At 45.7% G+C, this 19,942-nt stretch overlaps 1 protein-coding gene across 1 annotated transcript in view; it reads right to left on the reverse strand.

Annotated features, from left to right (window-relative positions):
- The window catches only part of dctn6 (dynactin subunit 6), a 38,016-nt gene extending 18,320 nt beyond the window's left edge, over window positions 1-19,696 (reverse strand). Inside the window, exons 1-3 of the mRNA XM_038792341.1 lie at window positions 19,506-19,696; window positions 15,254-15,318; window positions 6,107-6,212 (exon numbers count right to left, since the gene is read on the reverse strand). Coding sequence (XP_038648269.1) covers window positions 6,107-6,212; window positions 15,254-15,318; window positions 19,506-19,540 — 206 coding nt within the window. The 5' untranslated portion in view covers window positions 19,541-19,696. The remainder of the gene's footprint in view (window positions 1-6,106; window positions 6,213-15,253; window positions 15,319-19,505) is intronic.
- Between the last annotated feature and the right edge of the window lie 246 nt (window positions 19,697-19,942).

Here is a 19,942-nt window from a genome sequence, read left to right on the forward strand (position 1 = left end):
TGGAAGAGGATAAGGCACCACTGGAAGGGATCAAAGCAAAGTTGGAGGAAGAGTTGGGAGAGGTCAATTACTCTATCAGATCCCTCTCATCCTTCTAAACTCCAGCAAGTATAAGCCCAAACTGTTTAATCTCTCTCAAAAGTCAACCCTTTCATCCCTAGAATCAATCTGGTGAGCTTCCTCTGAACTGTCTCCAATGCCGCCACATCCTTCCTCAAATAAGGAGACCAAAACTGGACACAATACTCCAGATGTGGTCTCACCAACATTCTATACAATTGCAACAACACCTCTCTACTTTTCTACTCCAATCCTTTGCAATAAACGCTAACATTCCATTTGCCATTTAATTACATGCTGTACCTGCATACCGACTTTCTGCGATTCATGAACAAAAACACCCAGATCCCTGTGCACAGGAGCATTTTGAATCTGCTTTCCATTAGATAATTTGCCTGACTATTTTTTCCAGCCAAAATGGATAACCTCATTTATCTATTTATCTGCCAAATTTTGGCCCAATCTCCTAGCCTATCTATTTCCGTCTGTGATATCTTTACATCCTCTTCACTGTCTACTTTCCCACCTATTTTAGTATCATCTGCGAATTTTGCTATGTTGCACCCTGTCCCTGCTTGCAGATCATTTATACAGATTGTAAACATTTGAGATCCCTGCGGCACCCTGCTAGTTACAGTTCACCAGCCAGAGAAAGACCCATTTATCCCGACCCTCTGCTTTCTGTTAGTCAGCCAATCCTCAATCCAATTTAGTGGAGGGTAAGTCTTGCCTCACAAATTTGATTGAATTCTTTGAGAAGGTAACTAAGTGTGTAGATGAAGGTAGAGCAGTTGATGTTGTATACATGGATTTTAGTAAGGCATTCGATAAAGTTCCCCATGGTCGGCTCATGAAGAAAGTAAGGTGGTGTGGGATAGAGGGAAATTTGGCCAATTGGATAAGTAACTGGCTATCACATAGAAGGGTGGTGGTGGATGGAAAATTTTCAGACTGGAGACCAGTTACCAGCGGTGTATCACAGGGATCAGTGCTGGGTCCTCTGCTATTTGTAATTTTTATCAATGACTTGGAGGAGGGGCCTGAAGGGTGGGTCAGTAAATTTGCTGATGACACCAAGATTGGTGGAGTAGTGGATGAGGTGGAGGGCTGTTGTAGACTGCAACAGGTAGGCTTTAGGATGCAGAGCTGGGCCGCAAAAATGGCAGATGGAGTTTTACCCTGATAAGTGCGAGGTGATTCATTTTGGTAGAAAAAATTTGAATGCGGATTACACGGTCAACGGCAGTGTTCTGAGTAATGTGGAGGAACAGAGAGATCTTGGGGTTCACGTCTACAGATCTCTGAAGGTTGCCACTCAAGTGGATAGAGCCGTGAAGAAGGCCTATAGTGTGTTAGCGTTTATTAACAGGGGGCTTGAGTTTAAGAGCCGCGGGGTTCCCACATGGAGGGAAAGGAGAGGAGTGAGAGGGAGAGGTTGGTGGGGGAGATGGTAAGGGTATCAGGAGGTACGCAGAGGTCCCCGAGGTATGACTGCCCAAGGAGCGATGAAGCCTCCAGGCCGAGTTCGACCTGTTGACTACCAAGAAGGCGGAGGTACAGTGGAGGAAGGCGCAAGGGGCGGTGTATGAATACGGGGAGAAGGCTAGCCGGATGTTGGCGCACCAGCTTCGGAAGCGGGAGGCAGCGAGGGAGATCGGGGGAGTTAGAGATAAAGGGGGGAACACGGCGAGGAGTGCGGTGGGAATAAACGGGGTATTTAGAGACTTTCATGAGGGGCTGTATAGGTCGGAGCCCCCGACGGAGATGGGGGGGATGCGCCGGTTTCTGGACCGGCTGAGGTTCCAGAGCGTAGAGGAGGGGCAGGTGGCGGGGCTTCGGGCACCGGTAGGGCTGGAGGAACTGGCTAAGGGACTGGGGAGTATGCAGGCGGAGAAGGCACCTGGGCCAGATGGGTTCCCGGTGGAATTTTACAGGAAGTATATGGACCTACTGGGCCCTCATTGAGGCGAGGGGGGGGGGGGGGGGGGGGGGGGGTGCCCTACCCCCGACGATGTCTAGGGCGCTGATCTCGAAGCAGGACAAGGACCCCCTACAGTGTGGGTTGTATAGGCCAATCTCGCTCCTCAATGTGGATGCGAAACTGTTAGCGAAGGTGTTGGCTACTAGAATTGAGGACTGTGTCCCACGGGTCATCCACAAGGACCAGACGGGTTTCGTGAAAGGAAGGCAGCTAAACACCAACGTGCGGAGGCTCCTAAATGTAATCATGATGCCGGCAGTGGAGTGGGAGGCGGAGATAGTGGCGGCTATGGATGCTAGAAGGCCTTTGATAGGGTGGAGTGAGGGTACCTGTGGGAGGTATTGAGGAGGTTCGGGGAGGGGTTCGTCAGTTGGGTGAGGTTACTATACGAAGCCCCGATGGCGAGTGTGGCCATGAATCGGAGGAGGTCGGAATACTTTCGGCTGTACCAGGGGACGAGGCAAGGGTGCCCCCTATTCCCCCTGCTATTTGCGTTGCCAATTGAGCCTTTGGCGATGGCTTTGAGGGAGTCCAGGAACTGGAGGGGGTTGGTGCGGGGGTTGGGGGGGGGGGGCACCGGGTATCGCTGTATGCCGACGATCTGTTATTGTATGTGGCGGACCCGGTGGGGGGGATTCCGGAGGTGATGCGGATCCTCAGGGAGTTTGCGACTTCTCCGGGTATAAGCTGGGCAGCACGGTAGCATAGTGGTTAGCACAAATGCTTCACAGCTCCAGGGTCCCAGGTTCGATTCCCGGCTTGGGTCACTGTCTGTGTGGAGTCTGCACGTTCTCCCTGTGTGTGCGTGGGTTTCCTCCGGGTGCTCCGGTTTCCTCCCACAGTCCAAAGATGTGCAGGTTAGGTGGATTGGCCATGCCAAATTGCCCTTAGGGTCCAAATTGCCCTTTGTGTGAGGTTGGGTTATGGGGATAGGGTGGAGGTATGGGCTTGGGTCGGGTGCTCTTTCCAAGAGCCGGTGCAGACTCGATGGGCCAAATGGCCTCCTTCTGCACTGTAAATTCTATGAAAAGCTCAACTTGGGGAAGAGCGAGCTGTTCATAGTACACCCAGGGGGCCAGGGAAAGGGGATAGATGAGCTTCCTCTGAAAAGGGCGGAAAGGAGTTTTAGGTACTGTTGTTGAAAATACGGAAAAATGTGTCATTTGAAACATGGAAGTCTGGCAATATCTGGTCTAAGAGAAACATGAGAGGATACAGGGAAAGATCCCACGAAGGGTTAATAGCAGCTGTAAAGAGCAGGATTATAAAATGCAGATTATTTCTCTCAAGCAGGCTTAGCAAACAAACACAGGATTCTTGTATTAGACTAAAAACAACGGTTCACACGTTCATTGAAAGTAACTATCCTAGGAAGCATCAGGAAAAGCATGGATGAGAGTTTCAATTGAATTAAATGACGAATGTTTAAAACAGGCAGGTCTTTCAAGTCATAACCAAGTGTATTTTAGGATACAGCTAAAAGCAATGGTTCACACCTTCATTGAAATTAACTCTCTTAGTAAACAACTGGAAAGGAAAGGATAATGTTCAGTTGAATTTGGTGTCAATTCTAGGTGTGTAATTCTACTAACACTAAGTAAATTAAAGAAAATTGGAGACAACCTGTTATGAGAAACATAATTTAAAGTCAAAATCAAAGGCAGTCATGAGCAGGGGACAATTGGAAAATAAAACTATTGAAATGACAGGAATTAAAAGTAACACTTCTTGAAACCAAAGCATTTTGAATATCACAAAGGAACTTTGAACGTCACAAAGGACAATGTAATCAGATCGGAGAGGTGAGGCCATGCCCAAAATGAATACTTAGTTGTATTAGAATGTTTAGATCAAAGATACTTTTTACAATCGAAGTGAAATAAGTTAATTTACAATAAGGTCATAAAAACTAAATAACTACTTGAAAGAGAATATAAACCCAGAGCAGAAGCCTGATACAATTTAAGGTTCTGCACAGGGCGCACATGACTGGGGCAAGGCTGAGTCGGTTTTTTGGGTTAGAGGACAGGTGTGTGAGGTGTTCGGGGTGCCCGGCAAATCACTCCTACATGTTCTGGGCGTGCCCAGCACTGGATGAATTCTGGAGGGGCGTTGCGAGGACGGTGTCGAAGGTGGTGAACACCCGGGTTAAGCCGAGCTGGGGGCTCGCAATATTTGGGGTATCGGACGAGCCGGGAGTGCAGGAGGTGAAAGAGGCCAGCATTCTGGCCTTTGTGTCCCTGGTAGCCCGGCGGAGGATTCTGTTGCAGTGGAAGGATGCGAGCCCCCCATGTGTGGAAGCCTGGATCAGTGACATGGCAGGGTTTATTAATTAGAGAAGTTAAAATTTGCCTTAAGAGGATCTGTGCAAGGGTTCTTCAAGTGGAGGCAACTGTTCCTAGACTTTCTAGTGGAGCTTTAGGAGATGGTCAGCAGCAGCAGCAGCCCGGGGGGGGGGGGGGGGGGGGGGGGTATTTTGTGTTTTCTATTGTATTATCGTTTAATAGGGGGCAGGTAGCATGGGGGAATTTGTGATATAGCTATAATCTGTTTATTTATGCGTTTTTTTTGTTGTTTCTCTTATTTTTGTAAGGGGGGGATTGTTTGTTTGTTTGGGTTATTGTTGGGTTATGCTGCAACTGTACACGACCCCGGTGAGACCACATTTGGAGTATTGTGTGCAGTTCTGGTCACCTCACTACAGGAAGGATGTGGAAGCATTGGAAAGGGTGCAAAGGAGATTTACCAGGATGCTGTCTGGTTTGCAGGATAGGTCTTATGAGGAAAGGTTGAGGGAGCTTTTCTCTTTGGAGCGGATGAGGATGAGAGGTGACTTAATAGAGGTTTATAAGATGATGAGGGGGATAGATTGCGTGGACGTTCAGAGACTATTTCCTCGGGTGGATGTAGCTGTTATAAGGCGGCATAACTATAAGGTTCAGGGTGGGAGATATAGGAGAGATGTCCGAGGTAGGTTCTTTACTCAGAGTGGTTAGGGTGGGGAATGGACTGCCTGCTGTGATAGCGGAGTCGGACACTTTAGGAACTTTCAAGCGGTTATTGGATAGGCACATGGAGCACACCAGAATGACAGTTAGTGGGATAGTTTGATCTTGGTTTCGGACAATGCTCGGCACAACATCGAGGGCCGAAGGGCCTGTTCTGTGCTGTACTGTTCTATGTTCTAATCTAGGTCATAGAGGAGGGGGCCTGGTGTGAGGTGCTCCGGAGAGTAAATGCCTCCATCTCATATGCGAGGTTGGGGCTGATACAGCTGAAGGTGGTATACTGAGCATACCTCACGAGGGTGAGGATGAGTCGATTCTTTGAAGGAGTAGAAGATGTGTGTGAGCGTTGCGAGGGGGGGGGGGGGGCGCTAATCACGTTCATATGTTTTGGTCCTGTCCAAAGCTAGAGGAGTACTGGAAAGAGGTTTTTAGGGTCATTTCCAAGGTGGTGCATGTGAAACTGGACCCGGGTCCCCGGGAGGCCATATTCGGGGTGTCTGACCAGCCAGGGTTGGAAACGGATGCAGAGGCAGATATCGTAGCCTTCGTCTTGTTGATCGCCCAAAGGCGGATCCTGTTGGGATGGAGAGCAGCCTCTCCACCCTGTGCCCTGGCGTGACGGGGGGACCTGTTGGAATTCTTGAGTCTGGAGAAGGTTAAGTTTGAACTGAGGGGAAGTACGGAGGGGTTCTACAAGTCATGTGCATCATTCATTATGCACTTTCAAGAACTGGATAACATCGAACATTAGTTTGGGGGGCTTAGTGTATTCAGGGTGACTATGGATAATCCCTGATTCCTTTTTGTCATTTGTTTATGTAAACAAGCGGGCTAATGTTTGGGGGTTGGTGGTAGGATGGGATCGTTGTTATTGTTATGGGGATTGGCTGCTGATTATTGTTGGTGGGTGTAACTTTGGGAGAAAATGTGAAAGAGGAGAATAAAAATATTTATTAGAAAAAAGTACTAAAAGAACAAAATTATCATAATTATTTTCTGTTACACCTCAAATATCTTTATTTAGGAATACTCATTACACATTTATTCATCTGCCTACCTGTTTGTAATGAGGGCTTGTTCTTCAATCAAGTTTCCTTCACCAATGATGATTGGTCCTGCTTCTGCAATAATGCGAGCTTTTGGGTGCACTACTGTTCTCGGTCCTAAATATAAAAAAAGAACTGCATTAACAGTTTTCACCCGTACTCAGCACAGCAACAGTATACAGATGCAAATACATTAGTCACAATAATGTGGTGTATGAGAACATAGAATTGCTAAAAACTAAATCACTCTGCATTAACTGCTGCAGCTAAGTATGCCATTCTATGAAAAAATAAACTGGATTTACCAATTAATTTATGCTCAAAGGTTAAAGTATTGAAGCAGTTAACAGAACCATAGCAGAAGATTTGAAGTGCTGCTCTAATTTACTTGATCTAATCATTATCTGAAAGCACATTAATTTTCACAACACTCTACTCTACCTCATCAATACCTTTCGCGACTCCTCCATTGTTGCTAAATTAGCAGACTTTTCATCCAACATCCAGAACTGGATGAGCAGAAATTTCTTCCAATTAAATATTGGGAAAACTGATGCCTGATGTTTTTGGTTCTTGTTCCAAATTCGGTCCCTAACTACTGACTTCATCTCTCTCCATGAGAACAGCCCGAGATTAAACTAGTCTGTACATAATCTTGTCATCATGTTTGACCTGGAAGTGAGCTTCAATCACAAATTCACACTATCACGACAGCCGCCTATTTCTACCACTGTGTACATCGCCGATCTCAACTCATTTGCTGCTGAAACCCTCATTCATACTTTTCCACCTTCAAACGTGAATATTCCAGTGCATTTCTGGCTGACCTCCCACATTGTACTCTCTGTAACTTGAAGACAACCAAAATTCTGTTACCTATGCCTTAACTCTCATCAAATCCCGTTCCCTTATCACCCCTTGTTTGTGGACTTATACTGTTGCTGGTCAAGAAACATCTTGATTTAAAACTCCCATCCTTGCTTTCAACTCCATCCATGGCCTTGCTCCTCCAAACCTCTGTAATCTCCTCAGCCCCATAACCCTGCATGATATCTGCTCTCATCCAGTTCTTACCTTTTGAGAATCCCAGATTTTAAATACTTTGTCATTGGTGGAGGTGCCTTCAGTCATCTTGGTCCGAAGCTCTGGAATTTCTTCCCTATATCTCTCTAGTTCTCAGTCTTGCTTGCTCCCTTTAAGGTCCCCCTGGAAACTGCTTTGACAAACCTTTTGGTCACCTGACCCAATATCTCCTTGTGTGGCTCTGTATCATATTTTGTTTCACAATGTTCCTGTGAAGCACCTGGGGATGTTTTATTACACTATAGATGCTATGTAAGTTGTTGATATTATAGTAAGTTGTTTGATGGAACAATTCAGGAGGTCTTTGAGCAGAACAAGGAATTAATGTTTGGATGCTGCTGGAAAAAAATTCAACACACTGTGTATTTCACACAAATCTAATTTATTTGACCTTTAGCCAGACTATTAGCCCCTGTAAATGAGCTGGAATTGTGATCAGCAGAAAGAGACCCAAATGAACATAGTTCAGTCCTGAATGTGAGTAACAGCAAAATCCAATCACTGTGGTTATTTGTGGCCTCGTTGGTGTCTCAGCAGGTGGGATGAAGTGATGAAGCGTTTTTGGTTAATTTCTAATTTCCAGCACTCGCACTTTTTTGCTTTCTGTTAGAAGTTGTTTGTTTCCCTGAATTTGCACATACATTAGTTTGATCTGAAAGATCTATTTGGTCTACTGTTTGGTTTTTTAAATAAACAATGAAATGGCTTGGGATATGCACCATAACAACAATGGACTTCTAGACGGGAGGTGAGAGTGGCATCCTTGTAATCAAAGACAACATTAATTATCTTGCAAAATGGGCATGCAATTGGCAAATTAACTTCAATAGATAGATTTGGTAAAGGAAAATAGTGCCATAACATTTAATTTGTATAGCCAGTGACCAAATTCATGTCTCCCTCATTTTCTAAAGGTGGCTCCCACCAATGCACCTAAAGACACATACTGCAGTGATATGCAGATTTATTTAGCTGACTATCCTTTAAGTTATACAACGCATGGAAAATGTGTCCAAATGAGGGAGAGGAGGAGGGGTATATAGAAATACAGATACACAATACATCAGGAATGTAGATGTACAATTCATTCCAAGTACTAATGAACAATTATAAAGCCACAAAACAAAGCACTGAGGTTAATCTGGTCTTCAGCTTCTTAAAAAGGATAGAGGCAAGGGGCAAAAAAAAACTGCAATGATATCAGAACTGAGAAGTTATACCCATTTCCACACTAAAACTAATTTTTCAGGGCCAAAGAGGTTGTTCCTAGTAATAACTATGCAATAAAAAAAACTCGGTTACGCCTGACTGAACATGACTTGTGATCGGTAATTAGCTTAAGTTCGCACCATGACAGTGATCTTATTGACAAGCCAATTACATTGGCGAAGAAAATAACTTTGAAGACCATGAAGAGTAGAGCAACACCAACAACGTCCAGATTTCTAACTTTAGGTGCACCAGAAGTTGCTGCCAGTTTTACATAGTGATAACGGAGAACACCGATAGCCTCACCATTATGGCACGGTAGTGATTAGCACTGCTGGCTCACAGCGCTGCAGATCCATAATCAATTCCAGCCTTGGGTGACTGTTTGGAGTGTGTACGTTCTCCAGTGTCTGCTTTGGTTTCCTCCGGGTGCTCCGGTTTCCTCCCACAGTCCAAAGATGTGCAGGTTAGGTGGGGTTTTGGGGAGAGAAGGGGAGAGTTGGCCTGTGGGGTGCTCTTTCAGAGGGTTGGTGCAGATTCAAAGGGCTGAATGGCCTCCTTCTGCACTGTAGGGATTCTATGGAGCCTATCTATGGATTATGAGCACAGCAAAATCTGGTCCAACAGGTTTACAAATTGTTTTAGGGTTCAAATTAATGTTACCCGTTAACAGTCACATACCTTTCCTTGCTTCACATATTAAGCTTTCACAATTATTTCTTATACTCTCTATAATATTCCTGATAATCAACTGAATCTTTCTATTTGTCAGAAACTTCCTTTTCTGCTTTATTACAGCATTTCTTTTCTTTGTCACCAAGGACACATTAGTTTTGAATGCTCTACCTTTCTGCTGAATGGATTACGTCAAGTTTGTGTCCAAACTCCCTCTTCTCTGAATGCTCTCCATTGCTCCATTACTATTTTATTCTGCAAAGGCCAGTTGTACATTTTAGCTTTGATAGTTTCTGGTTGTTTTCCATAATTCCTTTAAATAGAATAATGTTGCAGTCAGTTAGCTCAGTGATGATCTAATGGACTACAATCCCCCTGCCCTACTTTATTTCCAGGTACTAGGTCCAACTTGGTTTCCTTCCTTGTTGGACTGGGACCATATTGATCCAGAATGATCTCCTCATAAATGTCAAACATTTCTTCCTGTTATATATAACAAGTTGCAATCTTATACTGCCCTAAATGAAGTAAAACTTCCCAAAGTACAGGAGTGGAATCAGACATAAATTGACACTAAGCAAGTAAGGTGCAACTGAGAAGAATCAAAAGCTTGAACAAAGCTGGAAACTGAAGGCAGCATATTAAATAGAGGACACAGAGTGCAGAGAGGTTTAAGAAGGGAATTCCGGAGCTTAGCACCTGGACGACTAGAAGGTATGGCAGCCAATTTTGAGACAAAAGAAATAGAGGATGTACAAGAGGCCAGAGGTGGAGGAACACAGGACTTATGGAGAGTTGTAGGGCTGGAGGCTACATAGGGAAGGGCGAGGCCATAGCCACAGAGGGGTTTGAAGACAAGGGTGAATATTTTAAAATCGAGACTTTGGAAAACCAGATGCCAATGTAGGTGCAGTCAGAAATGGTAGCATAGTGGTTATAGCATTAGTAATACAGAGGTCTGGATTAATATGAGAGCCTGCCAGCCCACTGCGCTCCCTGTGGCTCTCACGCTGCCACTTCTGTGCTTGGTCTACTGCACTGTTCGAGTTAAGCTCAAATTAAGCTTGGGGAACTGCTCCTGATCATCAGATACTTTAAAACTGTCCGGACTCAAAATTGAGTTCAACAATTTCAGACCATAATCTGTGCTACATTTTGTTTTTTGTCTTATTTTAGTTTTTTCTTTCAGTTGAAATGAAAATGAAATGAAAATCGCTTATTGTCACGAGTAGGCTTCAATGAAGTTACTGTGAAAAGCCCCTAGTCGCCACATTCCGGCGCCTGTCCGGGGAGGCTGGTACGGGAGTTAGCAGCCCAACAACTATACGTACACCTTTTGTGTTTTAGTTTCTGTTCTAGGAATATAGGATTTAAGAGCAGGATTTAATACCATTCAGCCCTTTGAACCTGCTCCGCCATTCAATGGCTGATCTGGTTGTGATCTCAACTCCACTTTACCATCTGTGCTCCACCCTCCCACCACAATGATGCTCGTGTTCCTTGTCTATCAAAAGTCTGTCTAATTTTGTCTTGAATAAATTCAATGATCCAGTCTCTCTAATTTCTGGGAAGAGAATTCCACAGACTAGTGACCCTCTGTGAACGCACCAGCATACAAATTCGGAGTAGTAGGCCACTCAGCCCATCTCCTGCCTGTTCCAACATTCAATAAGATCTTGGTTGATCTGATTTTAACCTCAACACCACATTTTCACTTACCCCGATAACTTTTCACCCTCCTTCTCTTCAAGAATCTATCTACCTCTGCCTTAAAAGTATCCAAAGTCTCTGCTTCCATCCACTTTTAAGGAAAATATTTCTAAAGACTCATGACCCTCAGAAAACATTTCTCCTCATCTCTGCCTTATAAGCAATTATCACCTAGTTCTAGATTCTCCGACAAGAGGAGAATCCGACAATCTTTTTGCATTCTTGTCAAGACCCCTCAGGATCTTTCATATTTAAATCATGTCACTTCTTACTCTTCTACATTCCAGCGGATACAAACCTAGTCTGTTCAGCCTTTCCTCATGAGACAACTTACCTGTTCCAGGTATTAGTCCAGTAAACCTTCTCTGAACTGCTTCCAATGCATGTGTACCTTGCCTTAAACAAGGAAACCGATACCGTACACGGTACTCCAGATGTGGCCTCACCAATGCCCTGTATAACTGAAGCATAACCTTCCTACTTTTGGATTAAATTCCCCTGGGAAATTGTAACATCCTATTGGTTTTCCTAGTTATTTGCTGTACTTGTGGCACAGTGGTTAGCAATGCTGCCTCACAGTTCCAGGGACTCAGGTTCTATACTGGCCTTGGGTGACTGTGTGGAGTTTGCACATTCTCCTTGTGTTTTGTGTGTTTCCTCAGGGTGTTGCGGTTTCCTCCACAGTCTAAAGATGGGCAGGTTAAGTGGGTTGGCTATGCTAAATTGCCCCTTAGTGTCCAAAATGTACAGGTTAGGTGGGGTTACAGGGATGGGATGGGGGAGTGGGCCTATGTAGAATTCTCTTTCAGAGGGTCGGTACAGACTCGATGGACCAAAAGGCCTCCTTCTGTACTGTAGGGATTCTATGATACCTGCTTACTAACCTTTTGCAATTCATGAACTATGATATTCAGCTCCTTCTGCATCTCAGATCTCTGCAATCTCTCTTATTTAGATAATACACTTCTCTATTATTCTTTCTGTCAAAATGGACAATTTCACATTTTCCACATTATACTCCATTTGCCAAATCTTTGCCCACTCACCTAACCTATTAATGTCCTTTTGTAACCTCCTTATGTCCGAGCACTGAACTTTCATTGTTCTCTATTTATTCTCCAGTTTCCCCAAGTTCAACTTGCCCATCAAAACACCTTGTGTCCCTCGACCCTTTTCCCACGAAACTGCTGACTACTATCCAACTACCCTTCTGAGATTCCTGGTTAGCTGACAGTTAACTGTTCTCGCCCTCTCTTTCAAATCTGCTGACACAAACCCTTCCTCAAAAAAATCCCTAAAAACCAGCTCTTGAAAATGACTTCCCTTTGTTTTCCAGAGTAGTTGAGCATGCCTCCCAAATTCATGTTTAGCCTACTTTGAACTCCGTCTGAAGCCATCTAGCCAGTCAAATTTCTATCCCTGCCATTGTACTGAAATGGCTGTCAAAGTCACAAATAACATACTTTGCAACTGTGACAGAGGTAAACTATTCTGCCACATCCTGGTTGCAGCTTCTGGCACAGTTGACCATGCCATTCTCCTCCAAAGCCTTGCCACCTACATCAGCTGGGTGGATTGTCCTTGCCTCATTTCACTCTAATCTTTCTAATCTCAGCTAAAGAATCACCTGAAATAGCTTCTCTTCCCACTTTGCACCAATATCTCTGTTGTCCTCAAGGTTCTATCCTTGACATCCTCCTACTTCTGATCTACATGTTGCCCTTGGCGATGTTATCCAAAAACACCGTCTGTTTACTTTGATGATACTCAGCTCCAGATCACCGCTATCTCTCTCGACTCTTCCACTGTCTCTAAATTATCAAACGGCTTGCCCAACATCCAGTACTGACTGAGCAGAAATTTCTTTCAATTATATAATGCAGTGATCAAACTCATTGCATTTGGTCCCCGCTACAAACTCTGTTTGTAGCCTTAGGCAAAACCGTAGGCACCAACTCCATCCCTCTCCCAAGCAAATGTCAAAGGCTAAACCAAATTGTTCACAACTGGTGACATATCTGACCTGAAGTTTTACATCAGTCTACAGAGCCATGCAACACCTCCCTAACATTGCCCCATTCTGCCCTGCCTCTGCTGCTGGAAACCTCATCTGTGCCTTTGCTATGGCTAGACTTGATTATTCCAAGAAACTCTTACTGGCTTTCCCCATTTTCCTCTGCATACACAAGTCATCCAAAATTCTGCTTCCGTTGTTCTTATCCACACCAAGTTCCATTCACCCATCATCTCTTTGGTCACCTCCTTCCAAGACCTCAACCCTCTCTATCTATGCAACCTATTCTCACCTCACACCCTGAAATATCTGCACTCCTCTAATTCCGGCTTCTTGAGTATCACCAATTTTAATCATTGCACCAATGGTGGCTACACCTTCAACTGGGGGCAGAAATATGATGGACTAGCCCAGATATTTGTGAGTGCTTGAAGCCTTTAGGACCATAGGAACATTGGGGCTGGAGTAGGCCAATCGGCCTCTCGGGCCTGCTGTTATTTAACTAGATCATGGCTGACAATCTAACTCAATGTCATCTTCGCACGCTATTCCCTTAATGTCACCAGTATCTAGAAATCTATCCCACCTCCGCTTTGAACCCTCTCAATGACTGAGCCTCCATAGCCCTCTGGGGTAGAGAATTCCAAACACTTACCACCCTCCGACTGAAGAAATTGTTTCTCAACTCAATCCTAAATGGCCTACCTCTTATTCTGAGACGCTATCCCCCTAGTTCTGGATCCCCCCCCCTCAACCATGGAATGCATTCTTCCAATATCTACCCCATACGAATTTTGTACATCTCAATGAGGTCATGGCTCATTTTTTTAAATGCTAGAGAATAAAGGCCCAGTCTCCTCAATCTGTCCTCATAGGACAAATCCGCCATCCGAGATCCCAGAGATTGGTCTGGTGAACCATCATTGGACTCCCTTTGTGGCCAGTATATCCTTCCTTAGGTAAGGAGTCCAAAACTGCATTCCAGGTGTGGTCTGACCAAAGCTCTATACAACTGTAGCAAGACTTCCTTATTCCTGGACTCAAATCCCCTTCGCAATAAAGGCCAACAAACCATTTGCCTTCTGAATTGCTTGCTGAACCTGTATGTTAGCTTTCACTGACTTAAGATCAAGAACGCCCAGTCCTCCTTGGACATTTTTCAACGTTATATTCCTTCTTGGCCATTCACTTAGTGTGTCTAAATGTTCCTGGAACCTCTTTGCATCCTACTTACAACTCACATTCCCACCAAATTTTGTGTCATCAGCAAACTGTGAAATGCTACATTTGGTTCCCACATCTAAATCATTGATAATGTGAAAAATGATAAACTAGATTTTAGTACACAAATGTAAATAAGTTATATATGAAAAGTGATTTTGAATTTTGTTTAGTCTTGCTTCAAACATATAAATCTATAGAATACAACTGAGAGTGATTTGATTAATTCATATTATAAATGCTAACTTATAATGAGTCAGAATGATAGAATTCTCACAGCACAGAAGGAGGCCATTTGGCTTAGTGTGTCCATGCTGGCTCTCAACAAAAGCAGTTCAACTAGCCCCACTTTCCCAGCCCTTTCCCCATAGTCCTGAAAATTTACCAAATATTGCCGTTATTTATTTTGTTAATTATCTTACATTAATGTCCTCTGGCAATTCCAGCCAATGGAAACAGTTTTTATTTTGCCTAGAACCCTTATGATTTTGAACACCTTTTCTCCAAGGAGAACAACTCCAGCTTTTACAATCTACCCACATAAGCAAAATCCCTCATCCCTGGAAATCCCTCATCCCTGGAATGTTTCTCGTAAATCTTCTCTGCATCCTCTTTAAAATCTTCACATCCTTCCTAAAGTGTGGTGCCCAGAATTAGACAGAAAACTCCAGTTGAGGACAAACCAGACCTCTAATTCAAAATCATTTAATTAAAATTATCCGTTAATTTAATTATTTCAAGCAATAATTTCCCACTTTGCAAATTTGAAACTATTTGATGATTCAATTTTTTGTTCTTTTGCAGCAATAAATATGGTTATCACACAGCCTCTGGAGGAGCAAGGCAACACGGACAACACATTCTGACGTTCACATTTATCTGTACGTGCAGTCACTGGAAGTTGCTGTCTGTCTTTCACTTTCATGATGGTGGATGGTATTAGCCTCACTTATTTTTAGAACAGGATCTAGTCCATAGCATCATAGCAAATTAGTTAATGTGCACAGGAATTAAGCACTATGCATTCATATTTATATACTGTTACTGATATATTAGTTCAATACGCTGATAGTTTTATTTCATACTGGGTTCTTTTTTTGGTCCAATGATCTCTAAAAAAAGATTGGCCTTTTGTGCCAATATGTCCCATTCATTGACAGCTTCTGACTTATTAAGACTGAAATTACCAGAAGCAAGCATTAAATTATCCCTAAAATCACGAATCATATATTGGAACATTACTTACCTATTGTTACATCACCCTTTATTTCACTTTCAACACAGACAACAGCTCCAGCTGCAATTTTAACACTGGACAAAGAAAGATTTTATTAGTGAAGAATACATAGTGTGATTGAACAAGATAAATATAAGTTCAACATCATCCAGGTAAATAGTGAATTATACCAATTATGGAACTGCTCAATAATATTGGCTATTATACAATCACTAACGAATAGCACGTGTTAATTTTCCCCCCCACTTATTTTGTCTCGAAAACAATTCTGTTATTATAGTTTAATGTGTGCAAAAGGGACAAATGGCAGATGTTGTAGCTACTACAACACCCGTGGAACAGTGCTTGCGGAAGGAGAACAGACCCCACAAATGATGGAAAAGGGGACCAGGGTGTAGCAGAGGGAAATGCTGAAGAGAAAGTAGATAATTCTCAGTTTGGAGACGGTTGAGAGTTACACAAGAACACGGATAACAGTATTAAACAATTTTAACTATCCTGAGGGGACTAGAATAAAGTTACTCCTATGTAGTCAAAGTGGGAAACACTTCCTACATCCTAGAAGGGATAATTTAGAACAGTCAATCCCCCCCCTCCCCCCCCCCCCCCCTCCAGACTACTTAATCGCATCCTCCCACTATCTGGCTACTTGCAGTCTGCTCCCTCACTGCTTCTGTTCACCAGTATCCCGGCTACCATAGCAATTCCCACCCAGAGATCAACCCAAAGGCTTCCATCGATATCGCCCAAACTGCCCCTTCCCCAAAATGCCTTCCCACCACTATCCTTTGGAAAGACCCTGTCGAGGCCCTCTCCCTGAACCCTCACCCTTCCCCACCAACAGGAGAAAGACACTCAGAACTCAAAACCACCTCCCCATCGACCATAATAAAATACCAAACAAGGCCAACATGTGCAAAACAACAAACACTGTACAAACATATCAAAAAAACAAGAACATTCCCACCATTATCCCTCCAAACCATGCTCCTTAATAAAGTAATTTGCCTCCTCAGGTGTGGTAAAATAGCGTTCCTTCCCCTTAAAAGTCACCCAGAGTTTGGATGGATACAACACCCCAAACTGGACCTTGTTCTGAAAAAGCTTTGACCCGGTTAAAACCCGCCCACCGCTTGGCCATGTTGGCCCCAATATCCTGATATATTCAGATCAGCTGATCCTACCACTTGTAGTCTCTCATTGTCCTCGCCAATCTCAGAATCTTCTCCTGGAACTTATGCATTTGGACTATCACCGCCTGCGGTGGCTCCCCAGCTCCCGGCCTCTGCCTTAGCGATCAGTGTGTCCGGCCCACCTCTGCGGTTCTCTCGCAGACCACTCATCAACCAGCTTCGCAAACATATTTGAAACGTAGACTGTGGCACTCGTTCCCTCCGCCCCTTCCGTCCGGTAGGCCTACGATTCGTAAACTCTGCCATCTGGAACGATTCTCATGATTGCCCACCTTTGGCTTCAATTCCTTACAAGCCATTCCCAATATCGCCACCACGGTCTCCAACTCCACAATCCGATCACTGTGATCCGTTACCATCCTTTCAACCTCATGGATCGTCGCACCTTGCGATTCCAGGCGCTTTTCAACCCACTCTAAAGTCCGGCAAAGAGGGGCAACTGCTCGCTGCTCCCGTAATCGCCTTGGACCAGTGCTCTTCCACCTTTAGCCAATGTTGCCAAAGCTCCCCCTTAATCAACATCAACTACTCCACAGGCAGTGGGGTGGATGGTGACTCCACCATGCTTTCTGTTACTGTGCCATGCAGATCCTCCACCTCTGGAGCCACTGCCTTATTCGATCTCTGACAGGCGCGGTAACCCAACGACATTCCACTTCGGAGGGGAATTCAACTCCCACCACTTATTTTTCACAATCGTCAATAAAAGGGCCATTAACCAGGCAAAAAGGGCTGAAACCAAAGCCTCCACAGCTCATGGCCATTATCAGAAGACCCAGAAAGTAGATTACCGCAGAGGGATTGCAGCAAATGTTCACCAGACATGTTCTGGGGATGGCAAGACTATTCTATGAAGAACGATTGGGAAAATTGGGTCTGTATTCTCCAGAGTGTCAAAAAATGAGAGGTGATCTCATTGAAACCTACAAAATACCTAAAAAACAGACAAGGTAGTTTTAGATATGTCCCTTGTTTAGGGAGTCTAGAATGAGGGGGCACAATTTGTAAAATGTGGGAGATGCCACTTAGAACTGAGATGAGCAGAAATTTCTTTACACAGAGGGCTCTGAGTCTTTGGAATTTGTTACTCCTGAAAGTTGTCATTTTATATGTTCAAAGCAGAGATTGATAGATTTCTCAATAATGTAAAGGGTAATGGAGATAGTGGGTGTAAAGACTTTGAAGTGTCCAATCAGTCATGATAGTATTAAATGACATGCATGCTCGATGGGCCTATGGTTCCTATGAGAGGTAGTATAATAACAAAACTTGTACTTATATATCACCTTTAAAGCAACAAAATGTTTCAACAAACGTCACAAAGTATCTTAAAGCAAAATGACAACAAGGACATGAAATGAAAATGAAAATCGCTTATTGTCACGAGTAGGCTTCAAATGAAGTTACTGTGAAAAGCCCCTAGTCGCCACATTCCGGCGCCTGTTCGGGGAGGCTGCTACGGGAATCGAACCGTGCTGCTGGCTTGCCTTGGTCTGCTTTCAAAGCCAGCGATTAGCCCTGTGAGCTAAACAGCCCCTTATGTTAGTACATGTTAGTACAATGATCAAAAGCTTAGCCAAATTTGTAGGTTTTAAGGAGTGTCTTAAGGAAAGAGACATAACAAGGCAGAGGGGTTTAGGGTTGGGATTACAGAGCATAGGGCCTTGGTTGCTCAGGCACAGCCACCAAGTACCAAGTCCTAAAAAGTTAACTCTGTTTCTCGTCACAGATGCTGCCAGATCTGCTGAGTTTTTCCAGCAGTTTGTTTTCGAAAGTAATTATACTGCCCATGAGGCACTGTTATTCTTGAAACATGTAAGGTGCTATATAAATGCAAGTTCTTCTAAGGCAACATTTCTGTACTTTGCGCCTTCCTTCCGGTCAGAGTAGCAGTGTTGGGGCATCTGTACTCCAATAGTTTTTCGCTGATAAAACCCTCTTCCCCACCACAAGCCAAGCCGACCCCCTCTCCCTTCCTCCTGGTCCTGCTCCATCCCTCACTCCAACCCACACCCCCATCCATCCCCCACTCCAACCCACACCCCCCACTCCAACCCACACCCCCCACTCCAACCCATACCCTCACTCCCACCCCCCACTCAAACCCACACCCCCATCCCCCACTCCAACCCACACCCCCATCCCCCACTCCAACCCACACCCCCCCAACCCAACCCCATCCCCCTCTCCAACCCCATCCCCCTCTCCAACCCACACCCCCATCCCAACCCCATCCCCCTCTCCAACCCACACCCCCATCCCCCTCTCCAACCCACACCCCCATCCCAACCCACACCCCCATCCCCCACCCCCACCCACACCCCCATCCCCCACCCCCACCCCCATCCCCACCCCCATCCCCCATCCCCCATCCCCACCCCCCATCCCCCATCCCCACCCCCCATCCACACCCCCATCCCCCATCCCCACATCCCCACCCCCATCCCCACATCCCCACCCCCATCCCCACATCCCCACCCCCATCCCCACATCCCCACCCCCATCCCCACATCCCCAACCCCATCCCCACATCCCCACCCCCATCCCCCATACCCACCCCCATCCCCCATCCCCACCCCCCATCCCCACCCCCATCCCCCATCCCCACCCACACCCCCATCCCCCATCCCCACCCACACCCCCATCCCCCATCCCCACCCACACCCCCATCCCCCATCCCCACCCACACCCCCATCCCCACCCACACCCCCATCCCCCCTCCCCCATCCCCACCCACACCCCCACATCCCCACCCCCATCCCCATCCACACCCCCACCCACACCCCCATCCCCATCCACACCCCCATCCCCACCCACACCCCCATCCCCACCCACACCCCCATCCCCATCCCCACCCACACCCCCATCCCCATCCCCACCCACACCCCCATCCCCATCCCCACCCACACCCCCATCCCCCATCCCCACCCACACCCCCATCCCCCTGATGCCAAACAAAAATGACATTTAAACACAGTAATACTTAATCATCTTAAGGTTTCCTGGAAACAGTTCACTCTGCATACTTCTCTGGGGATTCAGACCTGGAACCCTTTTGTCTTATTTACCTTTTCTGGGTTGGTTTTCCCGTCACAATCTCCATCTTGACACTCGGCAGTGTAAGCGCGCCTGCGCACCAATCTCGAACCGGCACCACAGTGCACCGGTACGCCTGCGCATCAACCGGCACCACAGTGCCGGGAGGAGTTGGGAACACTGGCTGGCACTGACGCGCCTGCGCATTTGCCGGGAGGAGTTGTGAACACTGGCTCAGCACAGATGCGCCTGCGCATTTGCCGAGAGGAGTGGGGAACACTGGCTCGGCACTGACGCGCCTGCGCTGCCGGGAGGAGTTGGGAACACTGGCTCAGCACTGACGCGCCTGCGCTGCCGGGAGGGGTCGGGAATACTGGCTCGGCACTGATGGGAGGAGTCGGGAATACTGGCTCGGCACTGATGCGCCTGCGCATTTGCCGGGAGGAGTTGGGAACAGTCGCTCAGCGGT

This window comes from Scyliorhinus canicula, chromosome 3, assembly GCF_902713615.1.
Source record: "Scyliorhinus canicula chromosome 3, sScyCan1.1, whole genome shotgun sequence".
Taxonomy (NCBI): domain Eukaryota; kingdom Metazoa; phylum Chordata; class Chondrichthyes; order Carcharhiniformes; family Scyliorhinidae; genus Scyliorhinus; species Scyliorhinus canicula.